Genomic DNA, 24,641 nt, shown 5'->3' with positions numbered 1-24,641 from the left:
AAAGGGTTACAAAAGTATCTCCAAAAGCCTTGAGGTTCATGTGTCCACAGTAAGACAGACTGTCTACAAATGGAGAAAGTTTAGGACTGTTGCTACTCTCCCTAGGCGTGGTCGTCCTGTAAAAATGACTGCAAGAGCACAGCGCAGAATGCTGCATGAGGTAAAGAAGAATCCCAGAGTGTCAGCTAAAGACCTACAGAAATCTCTGGCACATGCTAACATTTTTGTTGACACATCTACAATAAGGAAAACATTAAACAAGAATGGAGTACATGGGAGGACACCACGGAGGAAGCCATTGCTGTCCAAAAAGAATATTGCAGGACGTTTGAAGTTTGCAAAAGAGCACCTGGATGTTCCACAGCACTACTGGCAAAATATACTGTGGACAGATGAAACCAAGATTGAGTTGTTTGGGAAGAACACACAACACTATGTGTGGAGAAAAAAAAGGCACAGCACACCAACATCAAAACCTCATCCCCACTGCGAAACATGGCGGAGGGAGCCTCATGGTTTGGGGCTGCTTTGCTGCCTCAGGGCCTGGATGGATTGTTGTCATTGATGGGAAAATGAATTCCAGAGTTTATCAAGACATTTTGCAGGAAAACGTACGACCATCTGTCCGCCAACTGAAGCTCCGCAGAGGATGGGTGATGCAACAGGACAATGACCCAAAGCATACAAGTAATTCAACAAAACAATGGCTGCAACAGCACAGAATACGCCTTCTGGAGTGGCCCAGTCAGAGTCCTGACCTCAACCCGATTGAAATGCTGTGGCATGACCTTAAGAGAGCGATTCACACCAGACATCCCAAGAATATTGCTACACTGAAACAGTTTTGTGAAGAGGAGTGGTCCAAAAGGACTCCAGATCGTTGTGCAGGTCTGATCTGCAACTACAGGAAATGTCTGGTTCAGGTTATTGCTGCCAAAGGAGGGTCAACCAGTTATTAAGTCCAAAGGTTCACATACTTTTTCCTCCCTGCACTGTGAATGTTTACATGTTATGTGCAATTAAACCATGGCAACATCTAATGTTTGTGTAGTATTATGTTCAGCAGACTGTGTTCTTCTATTGTTGTGACTTAGATGACATTCAGAGCACATTTTATGCCCAATTCATGCAAAACTCCACGTAATCCCAAGGGGTTCACATACTTTTTCTTGCAACTGTACATGCACAACATCAGGTGCCAGATATCAGTAAGCATGGGCAGGTCCAAAAGTGGTTAATAAAGGACTTCGTTGTGCTGTGTAGGTGCATTTTTTTACATTTTTAAATTTTGGGGGGAATAATTAACAAGGAGTACTAATGTACCCCATATTTATTACGCAGGATTGGTCTTAAACACCAGACTATGATCTAATCCTCTTCTAAGGCCTTCCGTTCTGTAAGTCTCTCTATTCTCATATCACAGACCATGCTGCCTGGATACCTACAGAGCTTTGGTTCCTTGGAGATTGAGGTTCTAGAGATTAGGGATGAGCTCAGGCATGTCTGGTTCCTAGTCTGAACCCAACTGAATGCCTGCCAAGAAGCTGTTACCTGTACTGGGTCAATCATCTGGAGCATGAGAGGTGGGGAATGCCTTGGCTGATTATGATTATGCCTAGTACAGATGACAGCTTCCTGGCCGGCTCCCTCAGGTGGGTTAGGACTAGGATCTAAACAAGCCTGACCTCATCTTTATTAGCATTATCTTAATCCTGGTGTTCAAGGAGAGCTGGGAATGTTCATGCTGGACTTCTTACCCAATCTGTCATTCACACTTGTGAGGGTCTAGCCACGGTTGCTTCCTCTAGGCCAAATACTCAATTCACTGGCAGCCCAGCATCTTCATGAACACCTCCTGGGAGATGTTGACTTGTGCCTCTTCCAAACCCAAGGCTCAAAGACACATGGAGAGAACCAGTGAGCTTACAGAATCAGCGAGCTTACAGAACCAGCCTTTCTTAATCCTGGTGTTAAAGAAATTCTAGGAATGTTCATGCTGGGCTTCTTACCCAATCTGTCATTCATACTTGTGAGGGTCTAGCCACGGTTGCTTCTTCTAGGCCAAATACTCAATTCACTGGCAGCCCAGCATTTTCATGAACACGTCCTGGGAGAGGTGTTGACTTGTGCCTCTTCCAAACCCAAGAGATTCTGAAGACCCTCTGCACACTGGTATATACCAGGGTATATACCAGTGTGCAGAGGGTCTTCAGAATCTCTAGTGTTAATATGTGGTTACACCCCTTTAGCACCTGATGGATAAATGCATGCACTAGCTGTTGGGATTTGAGCACAGGGATCTCTTGTTTCTTCCAAACCCAAGGCTCAAAGACACAGGGAGAGAACCAGTGAGCTTACAGAATCAGCCTTTCTTAATCCTGGTATTCAAGGAATGCTGGGAACGTTTATACTGGGTTTCTTACCCAATCTGTCATTCACACTTGTGAGGGTCTAGCCACGGTTGCTTGCTCTAGGCCAAATAGTAAATTCACTGGCAGCCAGCATCTTCATGAACAACTCCTGGGAGAGGTGTTGATTTCTGCCTCTTCCAGACCCAAGGCTCAAACACACATGAAGAGAACCAGCAAGCTTACAGAACCAGCCTTTCTTAATCCTGGTGTTCAAGGAGAGCTGGGAATGTTCATGCTGGTCTTCTTACCCAATCTGTCACACTTGTGAGGGGCTAGCCACGGTTGCTTGCTCTAAGCCAAATAGTAAATTCACTGGCAGCCAGCATCTTCGTGAAGCACACATCACCAGGCTCCCAAGCCCGGCAATTTGCTGGGTTATTAAATATTCATTTCACAGGTTGCCACCACTAAAGCATGCTGGAGCACCTGGGACCATCAAGAGAAAGAGTATTCTGTGCTTAGAAACAGATCTAGGTTGACTGCAGCCAAGGACAGGAAAAGGGGTGGGCAAGGGGGGCGGCTGCCCAGGGTGCAATGGTTTATCTATTTTATTTTCTATTCTTTTATATTTTACTTTATTCTATTCTTTTATTTTCTATTCTATTCTTTGCTATTGTATTTTATTCTATTCTTTTATTTTCTATTCTATTATTTTCTATTGCATTTTATTCTAATATTTTTATTTTCTATTCTTTTCTATTGTATTTTATTCTATTAATTTATTTTCTATTCTATTCTTTTATTTTCTATTCTTTTCTATTGTATTTTATTCCATTCTATTCTTTTATTTTCTGTTCTACCCTGTTTTCGATTCTGAACAAAACAAACTGCACATGTCTTAACGGGAGCTGACGTGCGGTTTTCGGACGAATCCAGGTTAGGGCTGAGCCCAGAGCTAAACCCACGCTCACTCTACTCCATAAACTATCCAAGGATACATGTTTACAGCTATAGGTGCTCCATACACCTCCCTCCTTGTGGCGGTGTAATAAATACAGAGACATCATCAGTTTATTTGGAAAAAAAAAAAAAATGAGAAGTGTACAGAGGCTGAGAAGAAGAGAGCACCAAGAAAATAGCTTATTCCAGGCAGTAGTTATAGATGGAGATAACAGTTTAGTAAATAGGAGGGATTTGCACTCACTCAGTGGATGTTTTATAAAGTGTGATGCAGCCAGCGTCCGAGGGGAATGCAGATTGAATGATGAGTGGTGATGACATGGCTTCAGCTGTTTAATATCCACAGTCGCCAAAGATTCAGAGAAAACGGACAATTAACTGGAGGGCAATGAAATGATATAAAAAGATTAAAAAAAAGACAAGATAAAGATAAATCAGAATACAATCCCATGACCAAAATGGACCTATGAGCCTAGTCTACAGTCCTGCGGAGATTGATTTTTTTGGTGTTTTGATATATCAAGGAAGGTTTTGGGTCACGCTCCTGTATGTTTATGTCTCTTTGCCCCCCCATAGTCTGATCCTCACTCTACCATTTTAGGGATTTTTTTCTCCAGACATGACATATATGTTCTATGTAATATTATTGTGTAATGTGGTAATATATCCTGGGTAAGAAGTTATGTCAATGCGCTATATTTTGTAAAAACTTGGCTGTGTTGGAGAGATTGGTGTTGCAATTTTTTAGAAATAGACCCTTTAGTGAGTTTACTGTTTATGAATCTTCCAGGTTGTTAATGGATAAATAAAAGGTTTTCATGTCTTTATTTTTTTCTTTAAACAAACTTATTTGCAGCATTTTTTTCTCAGGTGCCTGACATTGTTTCAGTGTTGTGTACAAATAATAATTAAAAGACTTCTACGTAAAAGACTTGTCTGTGTTTGAGAGATTTGCATAGCAAATTTTTAGAAATAGACCCTTTAGTGAATTTGCTGTTTAAGCACCTTCTAGGTTGTTATTGGATTAATAAAGGGTTTTCATGTCTTTATTTTTTTCTTTAAACAAACTTATTTACAGCATTTTTTTCTCAGGTGCCTGACATTGTTTCAGTGTTGTGTACAAATAATAATACTAATAATTAAAAGACTTCTACGTAAAAGACTTGGCTGTGTTTGAGAGATTTGCATAGCAAATTTTTAGAAATAGACCCTTTGGTGAGTTTGCTGTTTAAGCACCTTCTAGGTTGTTAATGGATTAATAAAGGGTTTTCACTTCATTATTATTTTTTTAAAACATCCTTTTTTGCAGCATATTTTCTCAGGCACCTAAAACCTATGTACAGTACTGTGTAATAATAATAATAATTATTATTATCAATTTTGTTATTATTTTAACCAACCATTCAAATATGTATTACTTTTAAATGTTTTTTTCCATCTGTGATTAGCAAACAAAATTGAAGAGAACAAGTAATATAAAACATTCATGTGGGGATTCAAGGCCTAGATTCAATTAGAACAAATAAAGAGACCTCTAAGAATTTAACTAAAAGGCTCCTTGCGTGTTGATGGCTATACATAGGATGGAACAGGTATTGATCAGCTTGTTCCAGGTATTGACGGTTAGGACAGCAATCAAAGCTCGGTGATTTCCCAGCAATAAAACATTACTTATACTATAAAAATGCTCTTTCCCTGTTTTACCTGTACGTTTATATTGTGTAACAGCCATAAATCACATACATTCATCCCTGGAAGAAAGAATCCTTTTTATATAAAACTCAGTTCCCCTGAGTGTAATTCTCCTCTTCCCCAGAATCTCTTATCAATTAAAATAATAATACAAATAACAATTTTATTTAAAGAATAATATATTTTCACTGAAAAATACATACATTCAAGCAAACTTGTAAGGAGCTGGGGGGTTTAATAGTAATTATTTATTAAAAAAAAACAAAAAAACTGAGGTTAATAATATTTATTTAGGTATATATTTATGTATTATGCATTTATTAATTTTTTCTATTGTTGTATTTATTTATTGTTATTATTATCACTATTATTGTTATTTATATATATATATATATATTTTTTTTAAGTTGATCTCCGGGAAAACAACCAAATACACAGTTTTTCTAAATGAAAAAGGTTTAAAACTCCATCAGTCCAGTCCTGAGATATGCACAGCTCTGCCAGACAACAGAGTCGGGTTGTTAACCTGACTTTTCTTGACTGTATTTAAGCAATTTGGACACCTCTCTGATCCTAGGACTGTGATTGGACAGTGAAGTAGCAACAGACTGAGTAGTTCCTACCTTAGCTATCTGCTCATTAGCATATCCCCCAAAAAAGGAAATTTGCAAACCTGATTGGCTAATGGCTTTGCCCCTCCACCTCCCAGTTCTTCTAGTTGCATTAAAAATACATGCAGTATAAAGTGTATGTACAGACAAAGATTTTTTGAAGGGTTTAATTTTTTTTTGTCCTTTGGGGAAATTTTTTTTTGTCCTTTGGGGACATATTTTTTTTGTGTCACTCATGCAGAATGATGGGTTCTAGGATGTACATATTATAAGGAGGAAACTGGCCTTTAAGCTGCCTTTGAGATTGTCAATATCTGGTCTGGTTCCAGGAGCTTGGAGGATTTGTAGAGTATTGGGTGGGATGAAGTCTCCCGACTTGGGTCCACCTTATGCTGGCTACCCTCATACCAGTTGTAAGGGTGTGTGGAGGATTTTTGTAGGGAAGATGACTACTGTTCATTTTAAGTCAGAGGATGTGTGCACAAGAGCCTTGAGTGCTGTCTGTGGGATCAGACAAAAGTCTGAAGCGGGAAGTCAGAGCAATAAAAAGCCAGAAGGGTGACACTGGAGGTGAAATGCCGAATAACTCCTGCAAGGGTAACCCTTTTTTGTGGCCTTTGAACCTTGCTTTAAATAAATGTGGGGAAAGAAGCTCTAAAAAGAAGATATTGGTGAGAGAATGGTTCCTTAAAGCTCTACTGTTTGCAGTTTTGTAGGTGAGGAATCACGTGTTCTGGAATGGGTTTGGTGTCACCAAGGGTTCTCCTTCATACAGAATGCATGTATTATAAGGAGAAATCTGACCCTTGAACTGTTTCCAGGATTGACAATTTCAGGTCTGGGTCCAGGAGCCTGGAGGCTTTGTAGAGTATTGAGTGGGATGAAGCCTCCAGCTTTTGCTCCACATTTTTCTGGCAACCATCAATATATATATCTAAGAATAGTACCTAAGAAAATATAATGGAGCAACAGTGTTCATGTATTGTAGGGTGAAAATTGGCTTTTGAGTTTTCTCCAGGATTAGCAATTTCAGGTTTGGGTCCTGGAGGCTTTGTAGAGTATTGGGTGGAATAAAGCCTCCAGCCCTGGGTCCTCATTTTGCTGACAACCATCAAAATATAAGGATAGTACTCAAGGAAAAAAATGGAAAAACTGTTTTTAGGTACTGTAGGGAGAAAACTGGCTCTTGAGCTTTCTCCTGGACTAGCAATTTCAGGTCTGGGTCCTGGATCCAGGACACTTTGTAGATTATTGGGTGAGAAGACTCCAACCCTGGATCCACATTTTACTGGCAACCATTAATATATACTGTATACTATATATATATATATATATATATATATATATATATATATATACACATACATATACATACATACATACACAATGTGTGGATAGTACTCAAGGAAAAAAATAGAGCAACAATTTTCATGTATTGTAGAGAGAAAATTCTTTGTCCAGAACTAGCAATATCAGGTGTAGGTCCTGGATCCCGCTGCTTTGTAAAGTATTGGGTGGGATTAAAGCCTTCAGTCCTGGGTCCACATTTTGCTGGCAACCATCAGTATTTAATGTTAATACTCAACGAATAAAATTGAACAACAGTTTTCATGTATTGTAGGGAGAAACTGTCTTTTGAGTTTTCTCCAGAACTAGCAATTTCTGGTCTGGGTCCTGGAGGCTTTGTGGAGTATGGGGTGGGATAAAGCCTCCAGCCCTGGGTCCACATTTTGCTGGCAACCATCAAAATATAAAGAAGATGGTACTCAAAGAACAAAATTAAAAAACTTTTTCAGGTACTGTAGGGAGAAAACTGGCTCTTGAGCTTTCTCCCGGACTAGCAATTTCATTGTGGGTCCTGGATCCAGGAGGCTTTGTAGAGTATTGGGTGAGATGAAGCCTCCAACCCTGGATCCACATTTTGCTGGCAACCATTAATATATACTGTATACAGTGTGTATATATATATATATATATATATATATATATATATATATTGTGGGAACTTGCTTCAAAGTGGTAGAGCTTCTTCAAAGCACACAGTAACTCGCTTATTTTTAAGGGCCTTTTTGCCCACTTTTATTTAAAAGAAAAAGTTCAACAAAAATGCTTCCCACGCAGGGGTATCCACCATCAAGCAAATTAACAGTATTCAGCCTCCTGGCTTGTACTCAGTTTTAAGTCTACCTCCTGCAGACTCTTCCCAAAATATGGCACTAGCACACAGCTAGTCTGGCTTCCACCTGACTCCAAGGCAGAGACCTCTCGTCTGCCGGGGTGGAGCCCTCCCGACTTCGTCTGCCGGGGTGGAGCCCAGAACCATGGCTAGGCCTCTATAAAAAGGCCCGCACACACCTGTGCAATCAGTGTACTGGGGGATCTCAAAACACGGACCCCGGATTGGAGATTTCATCCCTCCCAGATCTCTTTGAAATCTCCAGGCTCCAGATCCCAAAACAGACTTAATGAGTAAATGAGGAAACTGAAAAGCCAGTTTCCTCTGCAATCCATCAACTCTCTGGAGCCCCTCAACCTGCCTGGTTGAGAATCCAGGGTTTTCAGCTTTATTTTGACCGTGGCAGGACACCGCACTGCCACATATCCCCCCTCCTTTGTTTTGACCCTGTAGGGGGCGGAACACACAAACCTAAAACCCTTGCTTTAGACCTTCTGTGTGGGCTATCACCTGTAAAGGTCCAATCCTGGCTGACTTCATTTTCATCAAAGGGAGACACTACTCCCTGCCCCAAGAGGTGACTTCCCCTGTCTCCCCTTACTTGGGCTCTACTACTTCCCCATGCCTTTTTACAAGTGCGCTTCCAAAAGCGCGGTCTTTCTAATTTCCTTAAGACTATGCTAGTCCTTTTACCACTAGTACCCTTTGTAATAGAGGTGGGCTCTTTTATTTGGGAATCGAACACTTTTAACATCCTCTTGTTAAACTTTGGGCCCGTTCCCTTAGACCTTTCATTCTTAAAACTTGGGAGTTTCCTGGACCTTTGGAAATCTTTCCCAAAATGACCTTCCCGATCCTGAAGGGGGCCTATTTCCAGACTCTTAACCTCTCTTGTGTCTGTTAAGCACTCATTACCTTTTCCAGGATGACCAGCTACCATGTCAACTTGACCACCAGGTCTACCATTGTTTTTGTTATCACACATAGTAATCAGACAATCCAAATTCATCACCACATTTCCCTTTTTATCATTAGCCAAAATACTCTGGTCAGAACTCAGTTCACTAGTAGTTGGCAGGGCAGTTTCTGGAGAGGAATTACACACAGCGGAGTGGGTGTCTCCCATGGAAACGTCACTATCCACCGACTTCACTGTCACAAAAGACTCTGCCAGCAACTGTCCTGATGCCAAACCATCCTTACATAATTCTGCATTTGGGTAGACGACCCCAACCACATCACATATACATGCGTCTTCCGGCACTTCTGCCCAAACCTCTGTCCTGTCCAACAGTACTCTGGTGTGCCTCTCATACAGATTACTGCTATGAAGCAACCCAGCAATGCACTGAAAGACAATTTTCACCATTACCAACAAGGATGGTATCACAGAATTCCTATATTGACCAGCTTTGTTTTGTATAGCCTGTAATACCCAGCTCCGATTAGCGGGACTCCACTGTACCAGCTCGCCCGAACATGGAAGAGACAGCAAGGTATACACCGGCTGTACACTCCAGAAGGCCAACATTTCCCTCAGCAGGTCTGTTATAAAAAGACAGCCCGATTCTACACATAAGACTTTCCTGGAGACATGGAGACCCTCATTTACTGATGCCTCAGAGGTGGTGCTTCTTAAAGAGGCTTCCTCTCTTATGGAGGTACCCAATACAATAACCTGGGGCTCTCCCAGAGCGTAACCAGGTGTGGGATTCACCCAAATACTCTGAGGCTCAGTGTCAATGAGCTTTTCCACGGCTTCTCTATGGATATCAGTTTGGTATACCACACCATTAACTCCTTTATGGGCTGTGGGCAAAACTTCTGCGTGTTTATCCTCAATGGTGCCTTTTACCAACGGTGGGTTAATTTTGGCAGCAACAGGAGCGCCCTGGAATAATAGCGGCTCCACAGTCACTCTATTCAGCACAGCAGAAGTTGTGTCCACTTCATTGTTGGCAACAGAGGTATCTTTTATTAATACCAACAAGCTTGTTGCCCATCTGTCCCAGTCCATCGTCCCTGTGATCCCATCAGAGGTACTACGCAGTACCACTCCAACCGCTGAAGGAGACACAGGAGGGACAGAGTGGCTCTGTATCAGACCCATTACCTATATCTTCATTATCCATATCACACTGGGAGACTCCTTTTCTAGGCACAGCAGGTTGCAATTTCCTACTCTCACCACCGTGACCTAGTGGCGTGTCATTCACTACAAAAACTTTTGCATTAGTGGATTGCATTAACCCATCATCATTATGATTACGTTCATACCTTTTAGATTCACCATTGCCAGACTGAAATAAATTCTCATCACTCAATTCAGATACAGTCTGGTCCAGCAGAGCAACACCATAGTTATCCTGGGTTACCTTACCCACCGTTGCTAGGGGAGATAACACATCCTGCTTAGTTATAAATGGTGAATGCTTGTGAGCTATTATGAAATGAGGTGTTCAATATGTGACTTTAGATGTCCTTATTTCTCACGTGAGGTTCGCTGGCACTTGCACTGACTCATATGCTAGTGTATATATAATATTTTCAAAATAGATAGTGCCGCGCTCCCATGTACCAATATGTATATCTTATACTTTCAAAGTGCTAATGAATAGCTTTCAAGATACTGCATGTATCAAACAATTATTACTAGTGACTCAAAACATCATTGTGAATATTAATCTTCATGCAAGTGACATTAATAACTGATAATCCTAAGGTGATAGTGCCTATTAAAGTACAGTGATATACAAATCAGAAATACTCCTCTATTCTACTGTGATCCTTATATTTATATTGTGCAAACACATATATATTATGTGCACGTGCTTATGATATATTCAATAAAAAAAAAAAAAAAAAAAAAAAAAAAAAGTCTTTCAAAATAAATGTGCAGGTGGATTCTTTGTTCCCTCTCGCCGAGTGCTTAATGGTCTCCCTATGTGCTCACCTCTATATTTGCCTGAATAAATCCAGGCAAATACACTTTTTATCCTTCCAGGATAGATGGGATGGAATGATGCTCTTGAATTATCTCAGAAGGTGGATGTGGATTTATATTTGTTCTCCTGTAGCTGCTCATGAGTGGGTATACTGACCATCTCTCTGAGGATCTCCCAATTCCCCTCCTGGGGCTGTTTCCTTTTCCAGTCCTCCTTATATCAGCTCAAAGGGTGTTGTTCAATTGAGAAAGGAAGACAAACAGACCATAGTGTCTTATCCTTGTGCAAAAAGGGGGTTTATTGCTGCCAGTTGCACAGTAGTATACAATTGTAGTCCAGCATAAATGTGCTCTGCCTCTGTTCCTGCAGTGCTGTCTACCTGTCAGGAGGTATGCTGGACTACATTTATGCTGGACTACAATTGTATACTACTGTGCAACTGGCAGCAATAAACCCCCTTTTTGCACAAGGATAAGACACTATGGTCTGTTTGTCTTCCTTTCTCAATTGAACAACACCCTTTGAGCTGATATAAGGAGGACTGGAAAAGGAAACAGCCCCAGGAGGGGAATTGGGAGATCCTCAGAGAGATGGTCAGTATACCCACTCATGAGCAGCTACAGGAGAACAAATATAAATCCACATCCACCTTCTGAGATAATTCAAGAGCATCATTCCATCCCATCTATCCTGGAAGGATAAAAAGTGTATTTGCCTGGATTTATTCAGGCAAATATAGAGGTGAGCACATAGGGAGACCATTAAGCACTCGGCGAGAGGGAACAAAGAATCCACCTGCACATTTATTTTGAAAGACTTTTTTTTTTTTTTTTTTTTTTTTTTTTATTGAATATATCATAAGCACATGCACATAATATATATGTGTTTGCACAATATAAATATAAGGATCACAGTAGAATAGAGGAGTATTTCTGATTTGTATATCACTGTACTTTAATAGGCACTATCACCTTAGGATTATCAGTTATTAATGTCACTTGCATGAAGATTAATATTCACAATGATGTTTTGAGTCACTAGTAATAATTGTTTGATACATGCAGTATCTTGAAAGCTATTCATTAGCACTTTGAAAGTATAAGATATACATATTGGTACATGGGAGCGCGGCACTATCTATTTTGAACATCCTGCTTAGTGCTCACCCCTACTACAGTTAATTCAGCATTCTCTTTAGATGACATTGGTGCAACCCCAATATCAGTACTCTTCACATTGACATTTTTAACCGTTGCCTCCCCACTAAAAGCATTATACAGAGGCAAGTCTTTCTCACAATCACCAGCAGTGGGTTTCCCAACTGGGAGTATCCCAAAATTATAGCAGAGAGTCTCAAAGTCAGTCTCAATCATTGCATTAGTATCTCTCACATTTATCTCAAAAGTACCAGTCTTACCCACCACTGCAACAGGCTTCACCTTCACTTGAGTGCGTGGGATCTGGATCCTTTCTGTCATCTCCTCTGCTTGGCTTTGGCCAGGCAGTTCATCCATGCAGCTATAGGATGACACTGTGGCACGCACTTCTGACTCCTTGGCACCCCCTACAGGAACAACAGGTACTTCTTCACTGTTGCTAGAGGTGGCTGCCAACATTTTTAAACACGAATCTGGGCTTGCAGATGAAGACTTTTGCCCAGTAGCACCCTCATCAGTGGTATTCCATAATCTGGGGCAGGTAAAGATACCATGGCCAAACTGACCACATTCCAGGCAGGGTATGGTTCCACAGATAACCTTCTTGGGACACGGAATCACATCTCCCTTGTAGCCCCTTCTCCTGGTTGGCAGGCTTTCTCCTGTTGCTATGGGAGATGGCACTCTCCCAGCTGAACTTTGTGGGTTCCTCCAGATGCGCTGAACTCTCATCCCTGCGTTGCCACAATCCTCTGCAGACGACACTCCTCTCACAGGGTCCGCAGGCCTGAAGTCACATGTGTTGCTATGGGCAACCACATTCTTCTGAAACTTTTGGGCAGCCTGCTGCTCCTTCCTGGAACTCCAAGCAGGCTTCCCAATTGTATACCCAGACCTTAGTCTGGTTGTGTCACCTTGCACTGGAAGCTGGGATAAAGGGCACTTGGAGACAGTGTGCCCCCATTCACTGCACCGCAAACAGCGCTCTTGCGGCAGTATCTTGGCCGAACTTCCAACACTGCATCCTCTTTCAGGCTTAGTACTCTGCACACAGAAAACTGGTTTCCTTTCACCAGCATTGCCAGGAACAACAGCATGCACTTCCCACTGTGGCAAACTCTGTGCAGCCATGTATGGGGCTTGTTCTGGTGGTAACAACCCCTCCAGCCACAGTGCTCTGTCTCTCATTTCAGAAAATCTTGCTTCTTTTTTGAGTTTTGACCGCCCCATCTTTGCAGTCACTCCACAATGGAGCACTGTCTCTTTAAGGAAAGTTCCTTTTCTCTTGCAGGATCTCCTCACCTGCACACAGTGATAGTGCAGAGCCATGCACCAAACACAGTTCAACACATGAACTTACTTCATTGCTGGGATCTCTAGTTCTGCCCACTGCATCCTCCACCATATGTGGGAACTCGCTTCAAAGTGGTAGAGCTCTTCTTGTTAAAGCACACAGTAACTCGCTTATTTTTAAGGGCCTTTTTGGCCAATTTTATTTAAAAGAAAAAGTTCAACAAAAATGCTTCCCACGCAGGGGTATCCACCATCAAGGAAATTAACAGTATTCAGCCTCCTGGCTTGTACGCAGTTTTAAGTCTGTCTCCTGCAGACTCTTCCCAAAATATGGCACCAGCACACAGCTAGTCTGGCTTCCACCTGACTCCAAGGCAGAGCCCTCCCGTCTGCCGGGGTGGAGCCCAGAACCATGGCTAGGCCTCTATAAAAAGGCCCGCACACACCTGTGCAATCAGTGTGCTGGGGGATCTCAAAACACGGACCCCGGATTGGAGATTTCATCCCTCCCAGATCTCTTTGAAATCTCCAGGCTCCAGATCCCAAAACAGACTTAATGAATAAATGAGGAAACTGAAAAGCCAGTTTCCTCTGCAATCCATCAACTCTCTGGAGCCCCTCAACCTGCCTGGTTGAGAATCCAGGGTTTTCAGCTTTATTTTGACCCTGGCAGGACACCGCACTGCCACAATATACACACACACATAGAATATGTGGATAGTACTCAAGGAAAAAAAATTGCATGTATTGTAGAGAGAAAACGCTTTCTCCAGGACTAGCAATTTCAGGTGTAGGTCCTGGATACCGCTGCTTTGTAAAGTATTGGGTGAGATAAAGCCTCCAGTCCTGGGTCCGAATTTTGCTGGAAATCATCTACGGCAGGGGTGTCAAACTGGTGGCCCTACAACTTTTGCGAAACTACAAGTCCCATCATGCCTCTACCTTTGGGAGTCATGCTTGTAACTGTCAACCTTGCAATGCCTCATGGGACTTGTAGTTTGGCAACAGATGGAGGGCCACCAGTTTGACACCTGTGATCTACGGTATGTACAGTATAAAAGATAGTACTTGAGGAAGAAAATGGGATAACAGTTTCGTACATCCCCGCCCTTTCTCAAGTTCGCAGTGCACATGAAAAAGGGCAGCGTTGCCCAAAAAATGTAAACATTGTGTGTTTAGTATCTCTTTAAGTCACATGCCTTGCTGGAATCAGGTTCAATACGTGGTCATTTTCTCCAGTAGACTTCATGACATATGCTAACCACACCTTCTTAACACACATATTGGTGCATACTGTATGTAGTCAACTTGTAGGCAGCAGCAGTTAGATACTTTGCCACTAGGGGGCTCTGTACCAGAACAGTGCCTGGTTAGAGCAGACAGAGTCATCAGATGTTAGGCCCCTTTTAGGTAGAGCCCCCCTGCAGTGAGTCAGCACCCACATATATAATAAGCCAGGTAGGGAGGAGCACAGACACACATGGGGCATATAAGTTAAACACCCCACTCCTATGCAGATGTAACCATATTGGGACAGGAGGCCCATGAGGCTGGGAGGAGTAGACCTGCACCCAACAGGAGCCAGCTGTAGACTTTCTGTCTCTTATAGGGGTGGGGGCTAGGGCAGATTGAAAAAGGCCTTACAGGCCAAGCCAAGAGTTCTCTCTGTATGAGGCTGCTTCCCTGGAGGGTCCCAGGAAAGGTGTACCTAAGGTGGAAGTGACTGCAGAGAGCTCAGTCTTGTGGGTGAAGGAGAGACTGTTAAAGGAAGATGGCTATCAAGGTGCTGCATATACTTTCACATGTGACTACTGCGGTCTGTCCACTAAATGTGATTGTCTGTGTAATTTTGGGCAGCACAGTGACCAAGTGGTTAGCACTTCCACCTGGCAGTACTCGGGTCGTTGGTTTGAATCCCAACCATGGCACCACCTGCCTGGTGTTTGCATGTTCTCCTTGTGCCTGCGTGGGTTTCCTCCCACACTCCAAAGACATGCTGTGAGGTGAATTGGCTCCTGTCTAAATTGTCCCTAGTATGTGTATGTATGAATGTGAGTTAGGGACCTTAGATTGTACGCCCCTTGAGGGTTAGGGACTGATGTGAATGTACAAAATATATGTAAAGCGCTGCGTAAACTGACGGCGCTATATAAGGACCTGAAATAAATAAATAAAAGTGACTCTAGAATGTATGTCGATGTGAAGTGACCAGGGGTGGACTGACAACTCATGGGGTCCCCAGGCAATAGAGGATCATGGGGCCCCTGTGTCCTTGTCCAAACTCAAACCACACCCAAAAAAGCCTATGAAAGGTACCAGGGGCATCTCATGGGGCCCCCTACTGACCATGGGCCCTTGGGCAGTGCCCGAGTGCTCAAATGGTCAGTCCGCCCCTGGAAGTGACTGTTATGCCATGTCCTAAATTCCATCAGTAAAGTTTAGCAAACTACTTTTATATGTGCACATTACTTCCTTTAGGGATATAAAGGTCAATGACCAGGAATGGTGTAAGGAGGCCTCTGACTTGAAGTGGTCCAAAAGAAGGTGGAAGGGAGGGTTCAGCCTAAGCAGGAGGGACAGTGTTCTAGCAGGATAGGAACAGGGGTAGGAAGATGTGCTCTTGGTGCCAATTCTAGCCAACCACAGAGCCCCTCTTACAAACTTCTTTATGATAAAACCTACCACTCCCTGATTACACCACAGGCCACCCTTCTCCAGATAACTGTATGCTTACCACCAGTGATGAGACGAATGTACCTGGCCTCAGTTCGGCAAACATGACTACAGTTCAGGTGTTGAATTCAAATAGAATGGAAGTCATTGGGAGATTGTAACGGAACCAGAACCCAGACCGCACTGAGTTTTTCCGTTATAGCACAACTTCCCCTGTCCGAACACCATCCACGGACCACGCCCTTGAAATCCCTCAGGAAAAAGACAGCACCCAGCTCTTAAAACAGAAAGCCAACTCTACTTTATTTTAACACAAAACACAGGATATATACAGAGGGCGGGGAAACACAACCAGGAACAGGAAATACATCATCAGCCCTCCCCATCCCACCAAGACACAGAACAATGGGATGAAGCACATGGTAAAGGACATTGACCAACCCCCACACCAATACACAAACAGTACATCCCATAATAGTTGGCTGGACAGGAAGACACAGCACAATGGGGGGTAGCACATGGCAAACAGACAATGGACAGCCATGTGGCCGAGAACAAAGGAACACACACTATACACAAGACTCAGACATTCACATACACACCCTGTACCCTTAAACAGGCACAGGGTGGGTTAAACATAATCGGAATTTGGGAAGATGATACAGCGGTCCCCCCACCCCCAAAAGTCACTCCCGTCACAGAGATGGATGTTAAAAAAATAGTTCTTTCCTTTTTTGGGGCTAATAAGCAAAGAAGTGTGCAACCAAACAGCTTGGGGGATGGGTAATGCCCTGGGGGATATGTGCCAAAGCAAAAAATAAAAATAAGATAAAATAGCGAAATAAGTAAATAGAAAATTTTAAATTCTGGTGGGAATAAGAGATTTTAGTAATGCTTACAGTGAAACATTAAAACTGCAAAACTCAATTTATTTATTAATTTCAGGTACTTATATTGCGCCATCAATTTAGGCAGCACTTTACATATATATTGTACATTCACATCAGTCCCTAACCCTCAAGGGGTGTACAATCTAAGGTCCCTAACTCACATTCATACATACACATACTAGGGACAATTAACCTACCAGCATGTCTTTGCAGTGTGGAGGAAACTGGAGTACCTGGAGAAAACCCACGCAGGCACAGGGAGAACATGCAAACTCCAGGCAGGAGGTGCTGTGGCTGAGATTCGAACCAACGACCCTAGTACTGCCAGGCGGAAGTGCTAACCATTTAGTCACTGTGCTGCCAATTGAATAACATGCCTGGGAGGTGCTCTTACCCGACCTGTGAAGTGGTACATCTGTGCAATGTATGCAACCTACTATGGCAGCAGATACCGTCCCCCATGTGGATGAGTAAGGAGCACTTAATACACCTACTCAGTCACAAAAAGGGTAAAGTATAAAAAAAAAAACCCAAACATGGTTTTTTACAAGCCTTTTATTAAAAGTTCCATGATGTACATCCATCATCAATCACGATGCCCAATACCTGCTAAAATTAAAACTGTCATTGGATAGAAATATCAAGGAAGGGGCGGGCAGAGTGGTAAAATCATTGTCCAAATATATCCATGTGGCCATATTTAGGCAATGATGGCACCCCCTGCCCCTTTGTTTACGAGGACAGGGATTCCCAACCATGGAAATAAAAGGGTGAGGTGATGTCGGTAGTTACTAACGAGGTAGTGGGTTCAATCACACACTGCTTCCTTCACAACCAATGACAGCAGGAAGATGTCACATTCGTCCACACCAGATACCCTAAATGTTCAATGTTCTGACTCATCTGATCCCTGTTACGCACTCTTGCCTCTCACAGCAGAACCCAGACAGCAGTGTTCTCCTCATACAGGAATGCTGGTATTTTATTCTCATCTCTCACACATCCCCTTCATGCATAAACTATATTGTCAAAAGTATTGGGCCACCTGCCTTTATACGCACATTAACATTTATTATGGCATCCCAGTCTTAGTCCGTAGGGTTCAATATTGAGTTGGCCCCGCCCTTTGCAGCTATAACAGCTTCAGCTCTTCTGGGAAGGCCGTCCACAAGGTTTAGGAGGGTGTCTATGGGAAGGTTTGACCATTCTTCCAGAAGGTCAGGCATTGATGTCAGGGGAGGGGACCTGACTCGCAGTCTCCGCTCTAATTCATCCCAAAGGTGTTCTTTTGGGTTGAGGTCAGGACTCTGTGCAGGCCAGTCAAGTTCCTCCACCCCAAACTGGCTCCTTTATGTCTTTATGGACCTTGCTTTGTGCACTGGTGCGCAGTCATGTTGGAACTGGAAGGGGCCATCCCCAAACTCTTCCCACAAAGTTGGGAGCATGAAATTGTTCAAAATGTATTGGTATGCTGATGCTTTAAGAGTTCCCTTCACTGGAACTAGGGGGCCAAGCCCAACCCCTGAAAAACAACCCCACACCATAATCCCCCCTCCACCAAACTTTACACTTGGTACAATGCAGTCAGGCAAGTGCCGTTCTCCTGGCAACCTCCAAACCAGACATGTCCATTGGATTTCCAGACAGAGGAGTGTGATTTTTCACTCCAGAGAACACATCTCCACTGCTCTAGAGTCCAGTGGCAGCGTGCTTTACACCACGACATCCAATGCTTTGCATTGCACTTGGTGATGTAAGGCTTGGATGCAGCTGCTCGGCCATGGAAACCCATTCCACGAAGCTCTCTCCGCACTGTTGTTGTGCTAATCTGAAGGCTACACCAAGTTTGGAGGTCTTTAGCTATTGACTCTGCAGACAGTTGGTGACTTCTGCGCACTGTGTGCTTGAGCATGCGCTGACTCCGCTCTGTCATGTGACGTGGCCTACCACTTGGTGGCTGAGTCGCTGTTGTTCCCAGTTGCTTCCACTTTGTTATAATCCCACTAACAGTTGACTGTGGATATTTTAGTAGCCAGGAAATGTCACGGATGGACTTATTGAACAGGTGGCCACCTATCACGGGACCACGCTTGGAGTCACTGAGCTCCTGAGAGCGACCCATTCTTTCACCAATGTTTGTAGAAGCAGTCTGCATGCCTAGGGGCTTGATTGTATACACCTGTGTCCATGGAGGTGATTGGAACACCTGAATCACATGATTTGGAGGGCGGGGCCAATACTTTTGGCAATATAGTGTGTATTTAATAGAGAACATGCATCTGTTTGCCTTCATACACATAGCTAATAGGGATCCCACATCATAAGTTCTATTTCATACTAATAATTAATAGGGGACAAACAACAACTGTTCCCTTTGCCACACATATGCCCATCACTTCATCCTACCACTGACAATCTGACTGCTACTAGATCCCTTCACAGCCTCTAGTGACAGCAGTGATAGGACAGTGGAGCATCAGCAGGTGTTCCCTGGCAGTTAAGTTACAAACTAGTATTTAACTCTTGAGTGGTTCAGTAGATATTCATGCAGGTAAGTACAGTCTCGGTTTTCCACTGTAGGTAGCACTTGGCCAGAGCTGTACTATAGCTGGATAGGAAGTCAAGAGAAATATAGTTTCTCTATGGTTTTCATTGGTCCCCTAGGCAGAGTTCCGGTTGTCTATGCTGCATCCAGGTGACCCTGGCTGAGCTGAGCCTTTTTTAGTGCATGCCCCCAGGCTTTGGCACACTTTTTGAAAGTGGATATCATAGGAACAGTTCACCTGTTTGTCAAGAAGAGTGAACAGCAGTAGGGAAAGGTTCTTGATGGGCAGGGACAGGCTAAGGACACCCCCTCCTGCATCGGAATCCTCCCCATTGGGATCAGACTGGCTAGGTCACATTCCACCCTTGGAGAACCTGCTCCAATCTGCCAGTTTGCACAGAACTGTGAGTGTTCCCAGCTCAGTGTCTTCCTACTGGGCTGTTTTGTAACTTTGGGCCATTACTTCATTACATGTTTTCTTATTTGCAACCACACTTCAGTACTGCTACCGCATCACGTTGCACCCACCCACCCACATGAAGCTGACTAAAGGATAGATACCAGAGTGTGGTTGTAGCTGGGGTTCATTCGGAACAGCGACTGAATTTGATGTACCACAAGGCTCTGTATTAGGTCCTGTTCCCATTATTCTATATGTAAGGTGAACATTTTCACTGTACAACCAGTGTGGAAGTCCAGGCAACTGCAGAGTACTGGTGACCTGCACATACTGTATAGTTGTTTCCATATCACTGCAATGCCCTGACTATAGACATGCCTCTCCACTGTACTACCTAGGACTCCTCTAACTGGTCATGTGTTCTGCCCTGCCTCTTGTATTCTTTTCAATATACTGGTCACACAATGCCCAGCAATATAGAAGAACATAGGCACTGCCCTGAACCCCTGGAGCTGCAGGACCATAATTGGAAATCATGGGGCCTGCAATGTTAGATCTTAGGCTTGATGGCAGAAACATGTAAGTAGTTTTATTCTGTATCTACCTTGTAGCAAATAAAGTGTTCATATGGGAATGACACTGAGTTGCTGGCTGGGCTTTTCACTGCAGAGTGATTTATAGTGAGGAGACATTTAAGCCTGGTCATCGGGCCTCCAAGCTACTTGGTTGGTCGTGGTTGAGTAGGCCAGATTTGTTACTATTGGGCCTGTACAGCCTTCCTGCCATGCCGACCCAATAGGTCCTGAACTTGGTATGGGAGGACAGCCTGTACCCCCCTATCAGAGAAGGTTAATATTGGGATTGCAGGAAGAATTAGTGTAAAGGTGGGCCTTACTTTCAGGGCCAGGAGCTCCACGCCAACATTTTCCATTATTATTATACAGGCTTTATATGGCGCCAACAGTTTTCTCAGCTCTTTACAATATAACAGGAGACAATACATCAACAGTACAATTCAATACAAGAGGGATTTGAGGCCCCTGCTCCTTGGAGCTTACAATCTAGGAGGGAGGGGCTAGTGGTACAAAAGGTAGTAACTGTGGGGGATGGACTGGTTGGAAGAGTAGAAGATTCCATTATTAGCTGAGGGCAGGATAAGCTTCCCTGAAGAGAGAGGTTTTCAGAGATCGCCTAAAAGTGAGCAGAGTAGGCGATAGTCTGATAAATTGGGGTAGAGAGTTCCAGAGGACGGGGGAAGCTCTGGAGAAGTCCTGGAGACAAGCATGGGAGGAGGAGACAAGGGAGCTAGAGAGTAGGAGGTCTTGCGAGGAGCGGAGAGGATGGTTTGGGTGGTATTTGGAGACAAGATCGGTGATGTAATTTGGGGCTGAGTTATAAATGGCTTTATATGTTATTGTTAATGTTTTGAATTTTAACCGTTGGGCAATGGGAAGCCAGTGGAGGGATTGGCAGACAGGGGTGGAGAACACTGAGTGGAGGTCAGTGGAGGGATTGGCAGAGAGGGATGGAGAACACTGAGTGGAGGTCAGTGGAGGGATTAGCAGAGAGGGGTGGAGAACACTGAGTGGAGGTCAGTGGAGGGATTGGCAGAGAGGGATGGAGAACACTGAGTGGAGGCCAGTGGAGGGATTGGCAGAGAGGGATGGAGGACATGAGTGGAGGTCAGTGGAGGGATTGGCAGAGAGGGGTGGCAGATACAGAACGGTTAGTAAGGTGGATGAGTCTGGCAGCAGCATTCATGACAGACTGAAGAGGGGATAGCCTGCGATGAGGTCGGCCAGTGAGGAGGGAGTTACAATAGTCAAGACGAGAGATAACCAGGGAGTGAATAGGTTGCTTAGTGGTTTCCGAGGTTAGGAACGGGCGTATCTTAAGGATGTTGCAGAGGTCAAATCTACAAGATTTGGACAGTGATTGGATTTGGGGGTGAAAGGACAGATGGGAGTCTAGGATTACACCTAGTACCTTTCTATCTAATGTATCTCAGAATATGGGGCGTTGCTGGTAAAAGGGAAGTGCCTAAAATGTATCTATAGCCAAAAAAGACAGTCTTATTCTTCAAATGCAACTTAAACTTTTCACTAACAATTGCACATTGAACATGAAATAAGGAACCATAATCATTACCCTAAACAATTATATTTATTTTAAGTAAATGTGAAATTTTTTTAAATCCTTGCATTATGGCCTTATTCACCTCTTGGTTCCTCAGGCTGTAGATAAGAGGATTCAACATTGGGGTTCCTACTGCATAGAAAACAGAGATCACCTTGTCTTGCTTCTGTAGGGCAGTGGGAGAGCGCACATAAGTAAAAAGAACTGTAACATAGAAGACACTGGCACACAGAAGATGAGAAGAACAAGTGTTGAATGCTTTCTGTCGCCCTTTTGAAGACTTTATACGTAATATGGTGGAGAAAATGAGAACGTACGAGACCAGGATTGCTGATAATGAGCAAAGGCTGTAAGAACCAATTAGGGTCATGGATAAAATGGTGCATTGAAGCGTTTTGGAGAAGGACAGTTGAAGTATTGGAGGGATGTCACAGTAGAAATGGTCGATAACATTTGGTCCACAAAACCATTGGCTAAACAAACAGCCAATCTGTGCAATGGACTGAAGAAAGCCAAAGAAAAATGACAGACTGACAAGAGACGCACATTTCTTCTTGGTCATGATGGAAACGTAGTGAAGAGGGTGGCAGATAGCAGCATATCGGTCGTACGACATACTTGAAAGTAGGAGAACCTCAGTACCTGCCATGGTAGCAAAGATTAACAGCTGGATGGCACATCCGTGAACTGATATAGTCTTCTTGAGAGATATAAGATCAGACAACATTTTAGGAGTGACAGACGTGGAGTAGAAGAGGTCAACTGCTGAGAGGTAACTCAAGAAGTAATACATTGGAGTCTTGAGATTGGAGGCAACATTGACAATAATGATCAGGCCAGCGTTTCCAAACACAGTCACAAGGTATACCATGAAAAAAAAGGCAAAAAGGAATGGGATCAGCTTATCATTGTTGGTTAGTCCACAAAACACAAACTCTTTCACTTGTGTGTTGTTTTCCATAGTCATTGAGTTCTTCTTGTATGGAAAAGAAATCAGTCTAAATTTTAGATGTAGATATTTTAAGGGAAGTTGATGCTGATAGAAATTCAGAGGCTGTCAACCTTGACCTGTTCCTGAAAGTAATAGCTGTCTTGGCTGACCCTATAAGAAAATGGGGGGGGGGGGAGACAAATATTAATATGGACACTAATAAGCAATATCAATAATCAACACCCACTTCTCACCATTCGATAAGGGTAGGTCAGCAATGAAACACACATCACAAACTGTAGGTGAATAATAGTATATTGTATACAGAGTCAAACATAGACTGCTTAATCACTGGTTAGGAGATATGAAAATGGCAGAACAAATGGCATATAAACCACCACAATCTGACACTCAACTAACAAAACCACTGGACCAGGGGTGGACTGACAACTCATGGGGCCCCCGGGCAATAGGGGATCATGGGGCACCTGTTTCCTTGCCCACACTCAAAAAAGCCTATACAAAAGGTACCAGGGGCATTTCATGGGGCCCCCTACTGACCCCACGCCCTAGGGCAGCACCCAAGTGCTTGAATGGTCAGTTCGCCCCTGCACTGGACCATGGTAGACCTATCTAAAGAGCAAATTATGATACATTCAAACCCTCATAAGCTGGATATATAACTGGTCAAATATATACCAATTATTACAATGGTTTATCTCTCTCTAAGACCCTCTTGTGTGCTTGACCTCCATGTGTCCCAGGTGTCTCTCAGCCCAGTCTCTCCCTCTCAGGTCTCCCAGTCATTCCCTGGTTCCTTCCATTCGCTGTCATTGAGGAATCTCTGATTGGTCCAAACTGCATAATCATATCTTTCTCATGAAATAAATTGAATGGAACTCAACCCCCCTTTCATATAATGACAACAAACTATTTTTTACGCTAGTTGGACTTTCAAGGCATTAGTATCATAGTATATCAAAAAGTATATTCATTTAAAAAGATCATATTTATTAAAGTGCTAAAATGCATTTAAAAACAGATATATTGCTTACAGATCAATGCATCACAGAAACAATGTAACATGGCTATCAATACATAATCATATTGTCATGTAAATGATGTGCCTTCATTCACCCTTCAGCCAGAGTGCTTCAGAGACCTATAGCTCTTTCTTCAGGGGTATTGCGTGTTTCACATCTACAGGGGTATTGCGTGTTTCACATCTACAGGGGTATTGCGGGTTTCTTACAGAGAAAGCAAGCCTTGGAAAGATAAAAGCAATAAGTGGAGATGTCACCACTCAGCGAAGATAGTGGCACACCATTATTGAGATCTGAAGGGACCGCCAGACTGGACTATAATTCAAGTAATACCGGGACACTTCTACCCTATATTGCCAAAAGTATTGGTTGGCCGGCCTTTACACGCACATGAACTTTAATGGCATCCCAGTCTTAGTCCGTAGGGTTCAATATTGAGTTGGCCCCACCCTTTGCAGCTATAACAGCTTCAACTCTTCTGGGATGGCCGTCCACAAGGTTTAGGAGTGTGTCTACGGGAATTTTGTTATTAATTTATATTTTATTTTGAAATACAGAGGACCATTTTTACTTTTTCTATATTTTGCTATATAATTTACACTCACTGGCCACTTTATTTGGTACACCTTGTAGTGTCAAGAAAATATCCCCACACCGTGACACCACCACCATCAGCCTGAATCATTGATACAAGGCAGGATGGATCCATGCTTTCATGTTGATTTTGCCAAATTCTGATTCTATCATCTGAATGTCTCAGCAACCAGTCTGCCCATCCTTCTTTGACCTCTAACATCAGCAAGTCATTTTCCTCCACACAACTGCCACTCACTGGATA

General features: G+C 43.2%; 1 protein-coding gene across 1 annotated transcript; it reads right to left on the bottom strand.

Annotated features, from left to right (window-relative positions):
* Positions 1-21,837: 21,837 nt before the first annotated feature.
* Positions 21,838-22,796, bottom strand: LOC149449644 (olfactory receptor 8U3-like). Its single transcript, XM_089692978.1, has one exon. It carries the CDS (start codon positions 22,794-22,796, stop codon positions 21,843-21,845), a length of 954 nt encoding a protein of 317 aa, XP_089549104.1. The 3' UTR covers positions 21,838-21,842.
* Positions 22,797-24,641: the final 1,845 nt, after the last annotated feature.

Source organism: Staurois parvus, unplaced genomic scaffold, assembly GCF_062004578.1.
Source record: "Staurois parvus isolate SC_StPar_1 unplaced genomic scaffold, SC_StPar_1.0 ptg000609l, whole genome shotgun sequence".
In the NCBI taxonomy this organism is placed as follows: domain Eukaryota; kingdom Metazoa; phylum Chordata; class Amphibia; order Anura; family Ranidae; genus Staurois; species Staurois parvus.
Note: the sequence above shows the minus strand (reverse complement) of the source record. Positions and strands in the feature narration are given on the sequence as shown.

What these genes read in the sequence shown, in the direction of transcription:
- LOC149449644 (XM_089692978.1), bottom strand. Translation starts at nt 22,796, where the DNA reads ATGACTATGGAAAACAACACACAAGTGAAAGAGTTTGTGTTTTGTGGA.